The 15,985-nt window shown below is 42.3% G+C and overlaps 1 protein-coding gene across 1 annotated transcript in view; it reads right to left on the bottom strand.

Moving 5' to 3' along the window:
• Positions 1-15,563, bottom strand: part of si:dkey-30c15.2 (uncharacterized protein LOC558938 homolog) — a 48,084-nt gene extending 32,521 nt beyond the window's left edge. Inside the window, exons 1-2 of the mRNA XM_039761529.1 lie at positions 15,265-15,563; positions 11,694-11,737 (exon numbers count right to left, since the gene is read on the bottom strand). Of these exons, the coding sequence (XP_039617463.1) occupies positions 11,694-11,737; positions 15,265-15,324 (104 nt within the window). The 5' untranslated portion in view covers positions 15,325-15,563. The remainder of the gene's footprint in view (positions 1-11,693; positions 11,738-15,264) is intronic.
• Between the last annotated feature and the right edge of the window lie 422 nt (positions 15,564-15,985).

The raw sequence follows: 15,985 nt of genomic DNA, 5'->3' as shown, positions 1-15,985 counted from the left end.
TTACTTTTTTGGTTGCTTGCGAGTTGGTTTTAAATGAAGTTCGGATTTGTGCGATGTTTTTTCTGCTGTGCTTAAAACTCATTTTAAAAACATTGTTTACAGCGATCAGGCTTTAGGTTTAATAGCGTGATCTCCTGCAATCTCACTTTTTGTTTGCTTGTGAGTTGGTTTTGCAAGCGCTTGGATTTTTTTTTTTCTGCTGTGCTTAAAAGTCATTTTAAAACATTGTTTACAGCGAGGCGCACGGTGGCGCAGTGGTAGCGCTGCTGCCTCGCAGTTAGGAGACCCGGGTTCTTGCGGGTCCTCCCTGCGTGGAGTTTGCATGTTCTCCCCGTGTCTGCGTGGGTTTCCTCCGGTTGCTCCGGTTTCCTCCCACAATCCAAAGACATGCAGGTTAGGTGGATTGGCGATTCTACATTGGCCCTAGTGTGTGCTTGGTGTGTGGGTGTGTTTGTGTGTGTCCTGCGGTGGGTTGGCACCCTGCCCAGGATTGGTTCCTGCCTTGTGCCCTGTGTTGGCTGGGATTGGCTCAGCAGACCCCGTGACCCTGTTCGGATTCAGCGGGTTGGAAAATGGATGGATGGATGGATGGATGTTTACAGCGATCAGGCTTTAGGTTTAATAGCGTGATCTCCTGCAATCTCACTTTTTGTTTGCTTGTGAATTGGTTTTTGCAAGCGCTTCGGATTTTTTTTTCTGCTGTGCTTAAAAGTCATTTAAAAAAAAATGCTGCGCGAGCACATGCTACAGAGAGATTAGAGAGCCGGGCAGCTGACAGGGAAGGGATTGGGGGGACAGATAGGTGTGTGTGTGTGTGTGTTTGTGAGCTCGCTACACAGAGAGAGCTGCGTGGCAGAGCCAGCTCCTGTAGCTGATCAGGGAGCCTGGGTGTTTTGTGTCAGTGTTATTCAATGTTTTACATTAGTTTACTATTACACTGTGGATTCTATGGTGTAATTAACTATATTTGTGCTTAATCTTTACATATTTTTACATATTTACATACAGTTTGTATGCGGTCTGGAACGGATTTATTGTATTTACATACAATCCTATGGGGGAAACTGCTTCGTTCACGACAACTCGGTTTACGACCAAAGTTCTGGAACGAATTATGGTCGTGAACCGAGGTTCCACTGTACATACATATATATATATATATATATATATATATATATACTGTGGACTGTGCCCGCAGTTTATCTCGCCAAGTCCCCAAGCCGCCAGATGGAGCCCTCCCCTGCAGTATGGAGGTGCCCCTAAGACCAGCAGGGAGTCATGGACTATGTAGTTTTTATCCTCAGCCCTGCTGGATACCACAGGGGCCGCAAGAGGGAGCTGCAGGGAGGACCAAAGACTTATTTGTACACTATGACCCGGAAGTTCGTCATAGGATGAAGAAAAGTACTTTTTACCTGACCCGGAAGTGATACAAAATCACATGGACTGGGGACTGGGAACACTTCCGGGTCAGGGAATATAAAAGGACTGAGGGAACTCCCAGACGGCGAGCTGAGCTGGGTGGTAGGAGGGCAACGCGTCTGGGAGTGGAAGATTGTGATTATTGATTGGTTATTGAGTATTGATTTATGAATAGTGTGGAGTGGAGGGTGCTTAGTGCACGTAATTATTATAATAAAAAGAATTATTGTGGCACTTTTATCAGGTGTTTGGCGTGGTACCTGAGGGTTCAAGGGAGCACTACTGCCCCCTACTGCGACAATACATATACACATATACATATATCCATATATATACATACATATATCCATATATATATATATATATATACATATATATATATATATATATATATACATATATATACATATATATATATACATATATATATACATACATATATATATATATATATATATATACACACACACATACATACATATATACACATATATATACATATACATTGTGACAGATTAAGATGCTTCTCGCACCCTTGTACCCTCAGACACCACGTCAGACACCAGGTAAAAGACCAATAATTATTTATTATAATAATAATTGTGCACAAAGCACTCTCCACTCCCAAATACTCCAATAATACTACAACAATAATCACAATCCTCCACTCCCAGACGCATTGCCCTCCTACCACCCAGCTCAGCTCATTGTCTGGAGCGAGGCACCGCCCTTTTATAGCCCCTGACCCGGAGGTGTTCCTGTCCCAACAGACCACAGTTCCTTATTCCTTCCGGGTCAGGGCAAACAGTCCTTTTCTTCACCCCAGGAGCACGTCATTCCTTCCTGTCACGTGACCGTGACGTACTCCCGGGTCATAAGGCACGACAGAGCCCATAAGTCCCCCCACAGCGACTCCTGGTGGCCCCCAAGGTATCCAGCAGGGCTGTGTAAAAATACTACAAAGTCCATGAGGCCCTGATGGACCTCGGGGCATGATCCTGCTGTCGGGAGAGCTCCTCCTAGCGGCCTGGGGGTGAGGACCGGCATGGAAAGCCGGTAGTCCTCCACAACATACATATATACATATATATATATACATATATATATATATATATATATATATATATATATATATATATATATACACATACATACATATATACACATGCATATACATATACATACATATAAATATACATACATATATATATGTAGTAATTTCCTACTCAAATATGTGATTGGATGTTCTTCTCCATCAAAAATTTGTGACAGGACTGTGCCCACACCAAATGCACTTGCGTCTGTTTGCAAGATAAAATCTTTTGTGAAATCCGGGTTCCTTAGAACCGGGTAAGAAGACTATTTGGGGTGCGATCAGCCCTCCAGCTCACAATATATACATATACATATATATATATACATACATACATATATATATATACACACACACACACACACACACACACATACACACATATACACATATACAGTACTCTCTCCTCGATCGCGGGGGTTGCGTTCCAGAACCCCCCGCGATAGGTGAAAATCCGCAAAGTAGAAACCATATGTTTGTATGATTATTTTTATATATTTTAAAGCCCTTAGAAACTCTCCCACACTGTTTATAAATATTCTCCGCACAGTTATACAGCTATACAGTGGTTAATCCGCTCCAGACAGATAAACGAATTTCCACGAAGTAGGATTCTTTATTTATAAATCTAATATTTTTGCAGTTAGAGCATAGAAAACCTGTTTACGACCTTCTAAATAAGTTTTTTAACATTATTAGAGCCCTCTAAACATGAAATAACACCCTACAGTCAAAAGTTTAAACTGTGCTCCATGACTAGACAGATGACAGTTCTTTCTCACAATTAAAAGACTGCAAACATATCTTCCTCTTCAAAGAGTCAGGTGCAGAGAATGTCAGAGAGAGAAAAGTAAACAATCAAAAATCAAAAGGGCTGTTGGGCTTTTAAATATGGAAGCACTGTGATAAAGCCGCCACAATGAAGGGATCAATGTGAAGGTAGTCTTTCAGCATTTTTTAAAGGAGCGTCCGTATCTTCTAAGCAAACAGCCTCTGTACAAACAGCCCCTCTGCTCACACCCCCTCATCAGGCGCAGAGAAAAGCAAACAATCAAAAATCAATACGGGCTGTTAGAGCTTTGAAATGTGCGAAGCACCGTGCAGGAAGCATATCGTATATCATTGAGGAGTTTTATTTAATATGTAATACGTGCTCTGATTGGGTAGCTTATCAGCCATCCGCCAATAGCGTCCCTTGTATGAAATCAGCTGGGCAAACAAACTGAGGAAGCGTGTACCATAAATTAAAATACCCATTGTCCACAGAAATCCGTGAACCAGCGAAAAATCCGTGATATATATTTAGACATGCTTACATTGAAAATCCACGATAGAGTGAAGCCGCGAAAGTCGAAGCACGATATAGCGAGGGATCACTGTATACATACAAATACATACATATACACACACACACACACATATATATATACACACATACATACATACATATATATACATACATACATATACACATACATATATATATATATTTATTGTGGTGGATTGCCGCCATTTTACTCCGGCCCTCACCCCCAGGCCGCCGGGAGGATGGATGGATACCTTGGGGGCCACTGGGAGTCGCTGTCGGGAAGCCAGTGGACTCATTTGTGCACCATGACCCGGAAGTTCGTCACAGGAAGAGCGACGGGTTTCCGGGGTGAAGAAAAGTACTGTTTACTCTGACCCGGAAGGAATAAGGACTTGTGGAACTGTTGGGCAGAAACACTTCCGGGTCAGGAGGAATAAAAGGACTGTGGGAACTCCCAGACAACAAGCTGAGCTGGGTGGTAGGAGGGCAACGCATCTGGGAGTGGAGGATTGTGATTATTATTGGTTTATTATTGTTATTGTGATTTATGAATAGTGTGGAGTGGAGGGTGCTTGGTGCACATTATTATAATAAATATAATTATTGTGGCAATTTTACCAGGTGTTTGGCGTGGTACCTGAGGGTTCAAAGGAGCACTACTGCGACAATATGTATATATATATATATATATACATATAATATAAATATATATATATATATATAATATAAATATATATATATAATATAAATATATATATATATATATATATATATAATATAAATATATAAAAATATATATATATATATATATATATAGGGCGCACGTGGCGCAGTGGTAGCGCTGCTGCCGCCTAGGATTAGGAGCCCGGGTTCACTTCCCGGGTCCTCCCCACGTGGAGTTTGCATGTTCTCCCCGTGTCTGCGTGGGTTTCCTCCGGGCGATCCAAAGACATGCAGGTTAGGTGGAATTGCGATTCTAAATTGGCCCTAGTGTGTGCTTGGTGTGTGGGTGTGTTTGTGTGTGTCCTGCCTTGTGCCCTGTGTTGGCTGGGATTGGCTCCAGCAGACCCCCGTGACCCTGTATTCGGATTCAGCGGGTTAGAAAATGGATGGATATATATATATATATATATATATATACACACACACACACACATATATACATACATTGTGGTGGATTGCCGGCATTTTACTCCGGCCCTCACCCCCAGGCCGCCAGAAGGAGCTCTCCCGACAGCATGATCATGCCCCGAGTTCCAGCAGGGCATCATGGACTATGTAGTGTTTATACACAGCCCTGCTGGATACCTTGGGGGCCACCAGGCATCGCTGTAGGGGGGCTCGTAGGCTCTTATGTGCCCTATGACCCAGGAGTGCGTCACGGTTACGTGACAGGAACACCTCCGGGTCAGGGAGTATAAAAGGATCATGGGAACTCCCAGACAATGAGTTGAGCTGGGTGGTAGGAGGGCAACGCGTCTGGGAGTGGAGGATTGTGATTATTGATTTATTATTGTGTATTGATTTATGAATAGTGAGGAGTGGAGGGTGCTTGGTGCACGTTATTATTATAATAAAAAGAATAATTGTGGCACTTTTACCAGGTGTTTGCCGTGGTACCTGAGGGTTCAAGGGAGCACTAGCGCCCCCTACTGCGACACTGGCGTAGCCGGCAGGATTCTCTGGCCGACTGTTGGCAAGGGACCTGCATTTAAAACCAATATTGTGTACGCAGACGACCCTAAGAAGGTCCCGCTCGAACGCACGGAGGTAAAAACGCTACCCTCTACAAAGAGCGCTACAACTGAAAGCCTCCTTCAACATTAGTACGCCATGGGGAAAAAATCTGGGAGGAAGAATGAGGATCGCCCAAGGAAACAGGCCCTAGATGATGCCTGCGAGTACGTGGACCTACCTGACGGGAAGTGAGGAAGACCGGGCAATGATTAAAGCTGAAAGGGCCCATGCGTTATGGCAGCAGGAAGACAGCCAGATATCGGACACGCCGGACTGTCTAAATGAACGAGGAAAATGTCCTGTAAATATAGAGGTATGTGCCAGACAAATGCCCGATGCGCCGGGAAGTTATTATTCCTATTTTTCAGAGGCCTGTCTTTTCGTTTCTGACAATGAGTCAGAGAAGTACTTCCCACCTAGGCAAGATAGCCGCGATGACGAAGAGGCTAGCCCATCGAGGAGTCGAAAATGGGGGATCCTATTCGACGAAGAGAGTCATGTGACCTATCCCGGAGCAGGCTGGAAACTTCTAAAGGACTACAGTCGACCATATGACCATGAGGGTCGCCTTCCATTCGCCGAAAGTGGGCACGTGATTTCGCCAAATGGACTCTGGGAAGGAGAAGGTCGACAACAGTCCGGAGGTGAGGTCAGCATTTCCTCAATGGAATCGAGCTCCCTGAAGGGGAAGGAGGAGGCAGGCGAAGCAACGCCAGCAATAATTAAAAGTAATGAGGGGCGGGATGTGACTGAACGATCCGCCAATAAAATAGAAAAGGTGGATCGCAGTCGGCCAGTGGCGCCACCCCGGCCCTCTAAAAGAAACTTCAAATCCCAAGAGCCTTTGCAAGACACAGCAGAACACGTGCCCGGAGAGGACGTGCTTATTGGCTCCCGGCCGGCAGGTAAGGAGAAGGCAGAAGCAAAATTACCTCCGGCCGAATTAAATAACATAATAGAACTGCGGGATCTCGAGAAACTGCTCGAGCCCGTATATGCTTTGTCACAGACTTTAACGAACGTTAAAAAACAGGTGGAAGAGTTGGGAGCGACGGCCGAAGCACCACTGGAAAAGATATGGGATATTCTACAGCGTTTTGGTCGGGAGGCTCCAGTGATGATCGATGCAGGAATACAGGTGAGTCCGGCCCGTATCGTACAGTATAAAGGGACACAATGCGAACCGGCACCGCGGTTAATAAGTAGCAGGTGTCAAAGCACAGTGTCCCCGACAAGAGAGTGGGGTGTGATGATAGACGGGGCGGGGGAAGCACCGATCGTACTGGTACAGCCGAACAGTGCTGTTACCTGGAGCGATGCGGCGCTGATGATGCCGCCTCCTAAAAAACACAAATCAACGGGCGTACAGACAGCAAAGGGGCTCTCTCTTTCTGGCAGAGAGTCCCCAGTTGTGTCCAAGCCCCAGAGTAAACAGGAGATCCCCAAAATAAAGCGCGGGTCTCCTGACAAGATGGGAAAACGGGTCAAGAGCTGTGAGGCAGCCGTAAAATCCTTCTTAGCGGGGTAAAGGGTGGAGCTGACCGAATTCCCGAGATGTTTCAGGTCTTGGGAAGAGAGGCAACCAGGAGGACGTCGGCGGTGCTACAACTGTCGGCAACCGGGACACGTGTGGTGAGATTGTCCCTGGAGGACAGGGGAGCGGTGGGATAGAAGATACACTGTTCCCCCAAGGTTCGCTGGGAGGTTGAGACAATGCAGCCAAGGTCTGGATGACGCATCCTCCTAGAGGAGGACGTCCCTCGCGGGAATCGATGCTCCGCCCCAGTTGACGTCGCTAAGGGAATTGTGGTGGATTGCCAGCATTTTACTCCGGCCCTCACCCCCAGGCCACCTGGAGGAGCTCTCCCGACAGCATGATCATGCCCCGAGTTCCAGCATCATGGACTATGTAGTGTTTATACACAGCCCTGCTGGATACCTTGGGGGCCACCAGGCGTCGCTGTAGGGGGGCTCATAGGCTCTTATGTGCCCTATGACCCGGGAGTGCATCACGGTCACGTGACAGGAAGAAACGATGTGCTCCCAGGTTGAAGAAAAGGAATATTTACCCTGACCCGGAAGGAATAAGGACTTGTGGACTTTTGGGCTGGAACACCTCCGGGTCAGGGAGTATAAAAGGATCATGGGAACTCCCTACCACCCAGCTCAGCTCATTGTCTGGAGGGCAACGCGTCTGGGAGTGAAGGATTGTGATTATTGATTTATTATTGTGTATTGATTTATGAATAGTGAGGAGTGGAGGGTGCTGGGTGCACGTTATTATTATAATAAAAAGAATAATTGTGGCACTTTTACCAGGTGTTTGACGTGGTACCTGAGGGTTCAAGGGAGCACTAGCGCCCACAACTGCGACAACATACATACATACACACACATATATATATATATATATATATATATATATATATATATATATATATATATATATATATATATATATACTGCTCAAAAATTAAAGGAACACTTTTAATCAGAGTACAGTAATCCTCCTCGATCGCGGGGTTGCGTTCCAGACCCCCGCGATAGGTGAAAATCATGAGTAGAAACCATATGTTTCTATGGTTATTTTTATATATTTTAAGCCCTTATAAACTCTCCCACACTTTATAAATATTCCCCGCAGAGTTAAACAGCATAATCCCTTTGTATTCTCTTAGATGTTAGGTAAGATTCATTGAAATTATGTATATAAACACACTGTTTATATACAGTAAAACCTAAATATTATTTTAAAGATATTGAGTGTCTCCGATATCACATGTTACAGCCATTACGATAGACATGCCACCAGCAATAAATACGTACAATGCAACAAAAATAGTATACAGTAAATGTGTGTGTACAGTGACACTAAACGTACGTACATGTACTAAGTACTGTAAGTAGAAAATTAATTATGGTTACTCACCAACAATGACACGATGACTTGTCCGATAACAATGAGTTTAATTTTACTGCACAACAAAGGAGAGTGTTACAGCCCTTAAAGGAGCCACTTCAGGCGATTGTGTAGCACTGCCGTTGTTCTTCTTCTGGCAGTCTTCAATCCAAATCCCTAAAGCAGATTCCATCCAGACTACTGCCTTATTACATCCACTTACAACTTGTTTTGCACCCTGGTTAAAAGGACACTGCAGCCGTAGATCTTATATTCCTTTCCTACTTTTTAAATAAAAGAATCGTAGCCTTCAACAAATCCAAAAGCGTTTACCTTTTCGCAATCGTTAACATCTTCCGTTTGCGCTTGGGCACGGCCCCTGAAGCAGTAGCAGATCGTTTTGGAGCCATAATGAAGGGCTTGACTATGCACAAAGATAAACACAAAAGAGCACAACTCTTTACACAGCGAAACACGTTGATGCTGAATGAGCGAGACGAGACTTCCTGGTTAACACTGCATTCAGCAAGCAGGAACTTAACTGCGTGCTCTGATTGGTTAGCTTCTCAGTCAGGAGAACTTAACTGCGTGCTCTGATTGGTGAGCTTCTCAGTCATCCGCCAATAGCGTCCCTTGTATGAAATCAACTGGGTAAACCAACTGAGGAAGCATGTACAGGAAGTAAAAAGACACATTGTCCGCAGAACCCGTGAAGCAGCGAAAAATCCGCGTTATATATTTAGTTATGCTTTCATATAAAATCCGCAAAAGAGCGAAACCGCGAAAGTCAAAGCGCGATATAGCGAGGGATTACTGTATAGCATAAAGTCAATGAAACTTATGGGATATTAATGTGGTCAGTTAAGTAGCAGAGGGGGTTGTTAATCAGTTTCAGCTCCTGTGGTGTTAATGAAATTAACAACAGATGCACTGGAGGGGCAACAATGAGATGACCCCCAAAACAGGAATGGTTTAACAGGTGGAGGCCACTGACATTTTTCCCTCCTCATCTTTTCTGACTGTTTTGCATTTGGCTACAGTCAGTGTCACTACTGGTAGCATGAGGCGATACCTGGACCCTACAGAGGTTGCACAGGTAGTCCAACTTCTCCAGGATGGCACATCAATACGTGTCATTGTCAGAAGGTTTGCTATATATATATGTATTGTGAACGCTGGCCCCAGCACAGACAGACGGACGACATATTTTTCACCACACACTGTTTATTATATACTGTTTACAAGTTTTAGTGCACTCACGCAACCCCAGTGCCTTCAGCACCAAATCCCCCAAAGTCCAGGGCCCACAGTCACTGTGCCTTTCCTCTGGCCGCCTCCTGTCCTCTCTCCAGCTCCGTCTTCTGCCTCCCGACTTCCACCATTGACTGGAGGGAGGCGGCCCCTTAAATAATGTTCCGGATGAGCCCCAGGTGTTTCCGGCCTCTTCTCCTTAGCCATGCCCCAGCGTGGCGGAAGTGTCGGCTGCTTTCCTGGCGGCTCTCCGGGCGCCACACAAAGTCTTCCCCCCGGCACTTCCGCCACACCACTATACATACATACATACATACATACATACATACATACATACATACATACATACATACATACATACATACATACATACATACATATATATATACATACATATTATATTATACACACGTGAGGTGACTAGGGCATTAACCAATACTTCAGTACTGTGTTGCGTAAGACCAGGAGGAAGTCTAAAAATGTTGATGTATTGCGTCAACTGGGCAACACAGTGAATACGGCGTCTACATATATATGTCTATGGAAAATCCCACCAGGTCTCAGCACCTCTGATGATGTCACTTCCGGCTCGAGCACCTCTGATGACATCACTGCCAGCTCTGGCACCTTCTGATGATGTCACTTCCGGCTCCGGCATAGATGACATAATTTCCTCCACAAGCCCTTAAAACCGCCATCTTACTTCCAAGTATTCAGTTCTGTTTTGGGCTCAGTTTTGTAAACAACACAATAAATTTTCAACCTTTTGCAGCCAGGATCATAATATATGGGTGGCTGCCCCAAACCTTTCTGACGGTCTAGAGTCTTTTTGTGACATTATAAAATCTGAGAAATTATTTCTCTCTATTATAAAAAAAAATCTTGAAATCTTGGAAGGAGACGAGGTGTGATTGTCTCAGAGACAATTTCACGTCACGCGAGACGAGTCTTCGTGCTAAGCGATGTAACCACGCCCAGGGCCGGAAGCCCCGCAAGACAAGAGCTTATCCAAAGAGATTTGAAAATGTCCTGCATGGTTATGTCAGACACATTTCTTTTAGAGAGAAAGAAATGATATTCACTCACGGGCAGTTATACATTGCATTGTCACAATGTAATTCCAAACACGGAATCAAAATTCAATGAGATATTGATGAAAAGGCAAAAAGCGAAAAGAAATCGAATATATAGACATAGGTGATATGACAGAAGTGCGCCACGCAAAATGCAGATCACGCGGCATGGCAGCAGCAGCAAGTCAGCAGCTCGTCGAGCAAAGAGGAGGTAAAAAAAAACAAAAAACTTTATGTGTTTCCCATTGTATCACCGTTTAAGAGGTTGTGTCAGAAGAGTGATCGTGTCTCCTTGGGGTGCATTCAGCCCCCCATTCACAACGTGAGCAGCAGGGATGCAAAGTGGTTGGCACCTAGGTGAGCGAGTGAAGTGAGCAGGGGGCAAAGCCCCCTAGTTTTTCCAAAATAATTAAATTCAGACTATTATCATAAGCTGGATAGCTGGGTCAATTAATTCAGTAATTCAGATGAATATTACATTTGAAATCTAAGCAATTATAAAAGTAATAAGAAAAATTTACTTTTTTAAGATAATAATATAGCGATTCCTTTATTTGCATACTAATTTAAAGTACAAAATAATTAAGAATGTTTGCCAAATTCAACGTGTGATGCCTATTTTGAAAGAAACTAATAGTGAGTGCATTCCACATCCTCTGCACAGGAAACACATAAATGCAAGCTGGCTCTTTACATTGCGTGTGTTGTACTTGATCTGCTGGCATGATCATTCATGTGGGCAACCGGCAACAAACCACATTCTGTTCACTGGTCAGTCTACCTTGTTTTCAGATTCTATATTAAATGTGAATGACACTGACAGTTTGCTAATAGTGTTTTTTAATGATGTACTACACATAACTATTATTTGATGGATAACACATATAGGTAAACAGCATTAACTCTTACCTGAAAGACAATGACAAGATGTACACAACAGCTAGGTTTTGGGTCTGAAAATAAATATAAAATAGAAAGTTAAGTACATTCATTGTTTCACTAAATCTTCTTAAAATACCTTAAGCAACAATGTTAAACACATTCATTTCAGAAAATACTTTTACGCAAGAGACTTTTTGGAATGTAGTTTAATAACCACCACCCTCACCTGTCCACAATGAGGCTGAAATGCACAACATTCTGATTATATTCAGACTGATATGTACCCTACACTCTACAAAAACCTCGTAAAAAATATATCATCTTTTTATGCTCAAAAAATATTACTTATACTACAAATATGATTGGAATAGTTTATCTTCGGATACTTAATTCTGAATACAGGTAAAATTTTGGATATCCACACACTAGCATTTAAAAGTCTGGAATCACCCACACATATTCATGTTTTTGATAGAAATGTATACTTTTCATCAAGGTACCATTAGTTTGGTTTAAAAATATTGCCAATACATTACTAATGTTGAAAATGGCCCTAACTGCATGAAATAACAAATTAATAATTTATTATTCACATATGAGAGCAGCCATTACTCTGGTGTCCTAATGGCAAAATCCCTTAGCTCAGCCTTAATTATTCAAGTTTAAATACTGATTGGTTAATACAGAAATCTTTGTAATCATATTACCACATCTGAAACCTTTAATTATCACCAATAAAGCAAGCAAATCATCTTTCCTGGGGATGCAGGGTGCTGGCATTCTAAAGTTCAATTCTGGATTCATCATCATATCGTATCATGCCACTGCCGCCACAGTGGCGTCATTAGCATCCTTAAGATCTTCATCGGTACATGTAGGGCCTCAGGAACATTCATGGAGAATGTGGTCCATTGTTTGGGTGGGCTCACCACAGGGACTACACTACGCAGTCCACTGCAATTCTGGGTTCAGAAATGACTAGAATAAAATAACTTTCTAAAGTAACATGTCAGCCTATTGTTTTTTGAAATGAAGGTTATTCCATGTTACATACTGCTAAGAAACTGAAATTGCATACAAAGGCGTCCAATACTGTCTTAAAAGAACAGAGTAAACTGGATCTAATACGGATAGGAAAAGAAGCGTAACGCCCAGATGCACAACTGCACAAGAGGAGAAGTACACAGAGTCTTTAGTTTGAGAAATAAAAACCTCATAGATCCTCAGTTGGCTTCTTCCTTAAATAAATACTAGTGTAATCTGCAAAACAGATAAGGCAAATATGGGATGCTGGCCCTCGAGAAAGAATTTCAAAGAAAGACATTTCGGATATTGGCAAATAAAAAGAAAAGGTAAAATGGGCAATGTTTAAAATCACCCTTAACCTTTTCTTTTCATGTAAAATGGGGCTTTGCATTCATATGTTAATATTAAATTATATATCAGACATTTCAAGTAATAATAGCCTTTTACAATTTTAGTACTGTATTGCCTGTATTTTAAATAATCTAATGGTACTTTGATAAAAAGTATGCATCTCTATTAAAACATGACAATGTTTGGGTGATCCCAAAGTATATATTTTTATTTAACATTATTGTGTACACATATTATCCAAGAGCCGAGTAACAGAATGGCTTGGCAAGCAAAACTGAACAGTTTCTCAAAGACAGGACCAGTTAGAATACTGCGATCAGATAGATCTAATCCTGAAGTGTTGCACTGGTATTTGGCTGAATCGAAGACTTGTGTCACATCAAAAATATTCTGCTCTAACATTTTTGACAGAAATAGAAAAATTCAGTAATATATGTACTTGTGCTACATGGCTAGAATAGGGCACAAGGCAGGAACAAACCCAGGACAGAGTACCAGTCCATCACACAGTGAACACACACACACCAAAAACACACTAGGGCCAATTTAGTACCAATTCACATAAACTGCATGCCATTGGACAGTGGGAGGAAACCAGAGTACCTGATTCAAACCCATGTACACAAAGAACATGCAAACTTCACGTTGGGAGGACCCAGATCTCCTCACTATGAGGCAACAGCACTGCCACTGTGCCAATCCTTGTGCTACATATCATGTTATTACTTTAACTTTGAGTCATAGGAGACAATTCTATTATATGAGAGATTCACAATCACTCTCACACTGCAAACAGTACTGAAAGTAGCAATATTTTTTTGGATCCACAGTTCCAATGAAAGAGTGATGCATTCACTTATACTAACTTTGCATTCCATAGCATGCAGGTCATCCATCAAAACAACATTTTCTATGTAGTGATGCCACACAATGACTGCAACGATGCTCTAGCTGACTGGTATGAGCCATTGCTTGTTTTATGTATGCCTTATTATAAAGGAGTTTCATTCTCTTATTATTTACTAACTGAGGTAGTACTGTATACGGTATATACTGTACATCAAATATACAAGATATCAGCAGTTGCTGTACATAATACTTTTATATACTGCTATACGTTTCAGTGTAATTTTACTTGTAATTTGTATAGTCACTAATGGGGCTATACAAGCTAGACAGACAGACAGACAGACAGACAGATAGATAGATAGATAGATAGATAGATAGATAGATAGATAGATAGATAGATAGATAGATAGATAGATAGAGATCCTTATAGGGGAAATTCACTTTGTCAAGTAACAGCATCAAATATATAGTGCACCTAGATATACAATTGTGCAAAACAGTAAAAACGTGCAAACTAATACCTTGCAAGACCCATGTTCAGAGCTATTCACACAATTCACCCAGTGTAAATGCAAAGAATAGAGTACAGTATATATTGCCCCTATTTATTGTGTCTTGTTATCACTTGCTAAGGTGAAATCACATACCATAATAGTAATATGTAGTTGTTAAATGACAACTACTATATATACCGTAAAACAATAGTTATGTTAAACAGATATCTAGGTAAATTAGTTATATAGTATTGTGCCATTGATGTTATCTGTCTTTCTACTTTTATATAAACTGGGATATCTAACTCTAACATACCAATTGCATTCTTATTTCATAACATACTTAGCCTTCAAATATTTTTAAACATCTATACATTCCCAAACCTTGCCCAATTCAGAGTCGTATGGTATCAGAAATAAATCCAAGGAATACTCTCTGAAAGACGGGAAACTGACGAGACTATCCCTAGTTGAACTCACTCATCCATAGGGAAACCGTGCAAAGTCCACAGGGACTGTGCACAGGATCCGATGGAGAAGCGCTAACATCTGCTGTCTTGCTGTTAAATATATGTTCAAATCCATTCATGATCAGGATGCAACTATTTATTCCTTCCTCGTCCTGCCTGCGTTGAGAGGGTCTCTTCTAAAACACAAAGACTCTGCTCAGTTGACCAGAACCCGTCTGCGGACCACTTGACTTGTATAGTGCCGCTAAATGGTGGAATAAATGACGTACTAGAAGTTTTAAAAGTTCGACTTTATCTAAACAAAATGCGTTCCTCTGCGTTATAGTTTCGTGAATTATGTGATTTTAAAATAGTGTCCTGTACTCAACATACAGTACAAAGCGTCTTTGGGGACGCCGCTAGAGTTACCTGCTTATTTGTCAAAGCTGTGAGATTATCCAGGCTGTCGTTTGATTTCAGGAAGTCCATTGCAGTGTAAGTGCATCTGAGACAAGTCGAAGGTGAAACGGGTAGCCGTCAAGACGATTTCTCTGGTTTTAGCCCTTCTAAATTTCCCGACATCCCCGACGCCTGGCGGCGGGAAGCGTCTCCGAGATTTGCGTACTTGAAGTGGTGAGAGAGAAACGCCGACTTTCAGCTCTTCGACCTGCAGCCTCCTCACCAGCTCAGCTGCCAGCCACTTGCAAAACAAAGGTGTGGCCATGGCATGCGGGCTGAGTCGCGAGGGACTTCTCACATTTACTTTCAATATATGCGCCGCCTCCACGATTATATAAATGAAGTCTTTAAAGGGGGTGACACCATTAAGGGACATTTGAAAGTGAGGCAAGCAATTGCATGTATTGAACTGGCGCCTTTGAGTAGCGGAAAGCTCGTAGCAGTCAGTCAGGCGTTATACAGCGCCGCTGCAAGGCTACATGCAACATTAAAAAAAGATTATAATCCGGTATGAAAATAAAGCGTGTCAAGATGGTAACATTAAAAGGCCATGATAAGAATACAATATTGATAGACAATGAGAGGGCATAAGAGTGTTAGCTATAAACATCTAAGAACAATGAGTTGTAGACCGAAAGGAAATGATGGAAGTAACAATGTAACGTTGAAAAATGGCCTGCTAGAAGGACAG

This window comes from Polypterus senegalus, chromosome 8, assembly GCF_016835505.1.
Source record: "Polypterus senegalus isolate Bchr_013 chromosome 8, ASM1683550v1, whole genome shotgun sequence".
Classification (NCBI taxonomy): Eukaryota; Metazoa; Chordata; class Cladistia; order Polypteriformes; family Polypteridae; genus Polypterus; species Polypterus senegalus.
The sequence above is the reverse complement of the archived record's forward strand: the minus strand, read 5'-3'. Positions and strand labels throughout refer to the sequence as shown.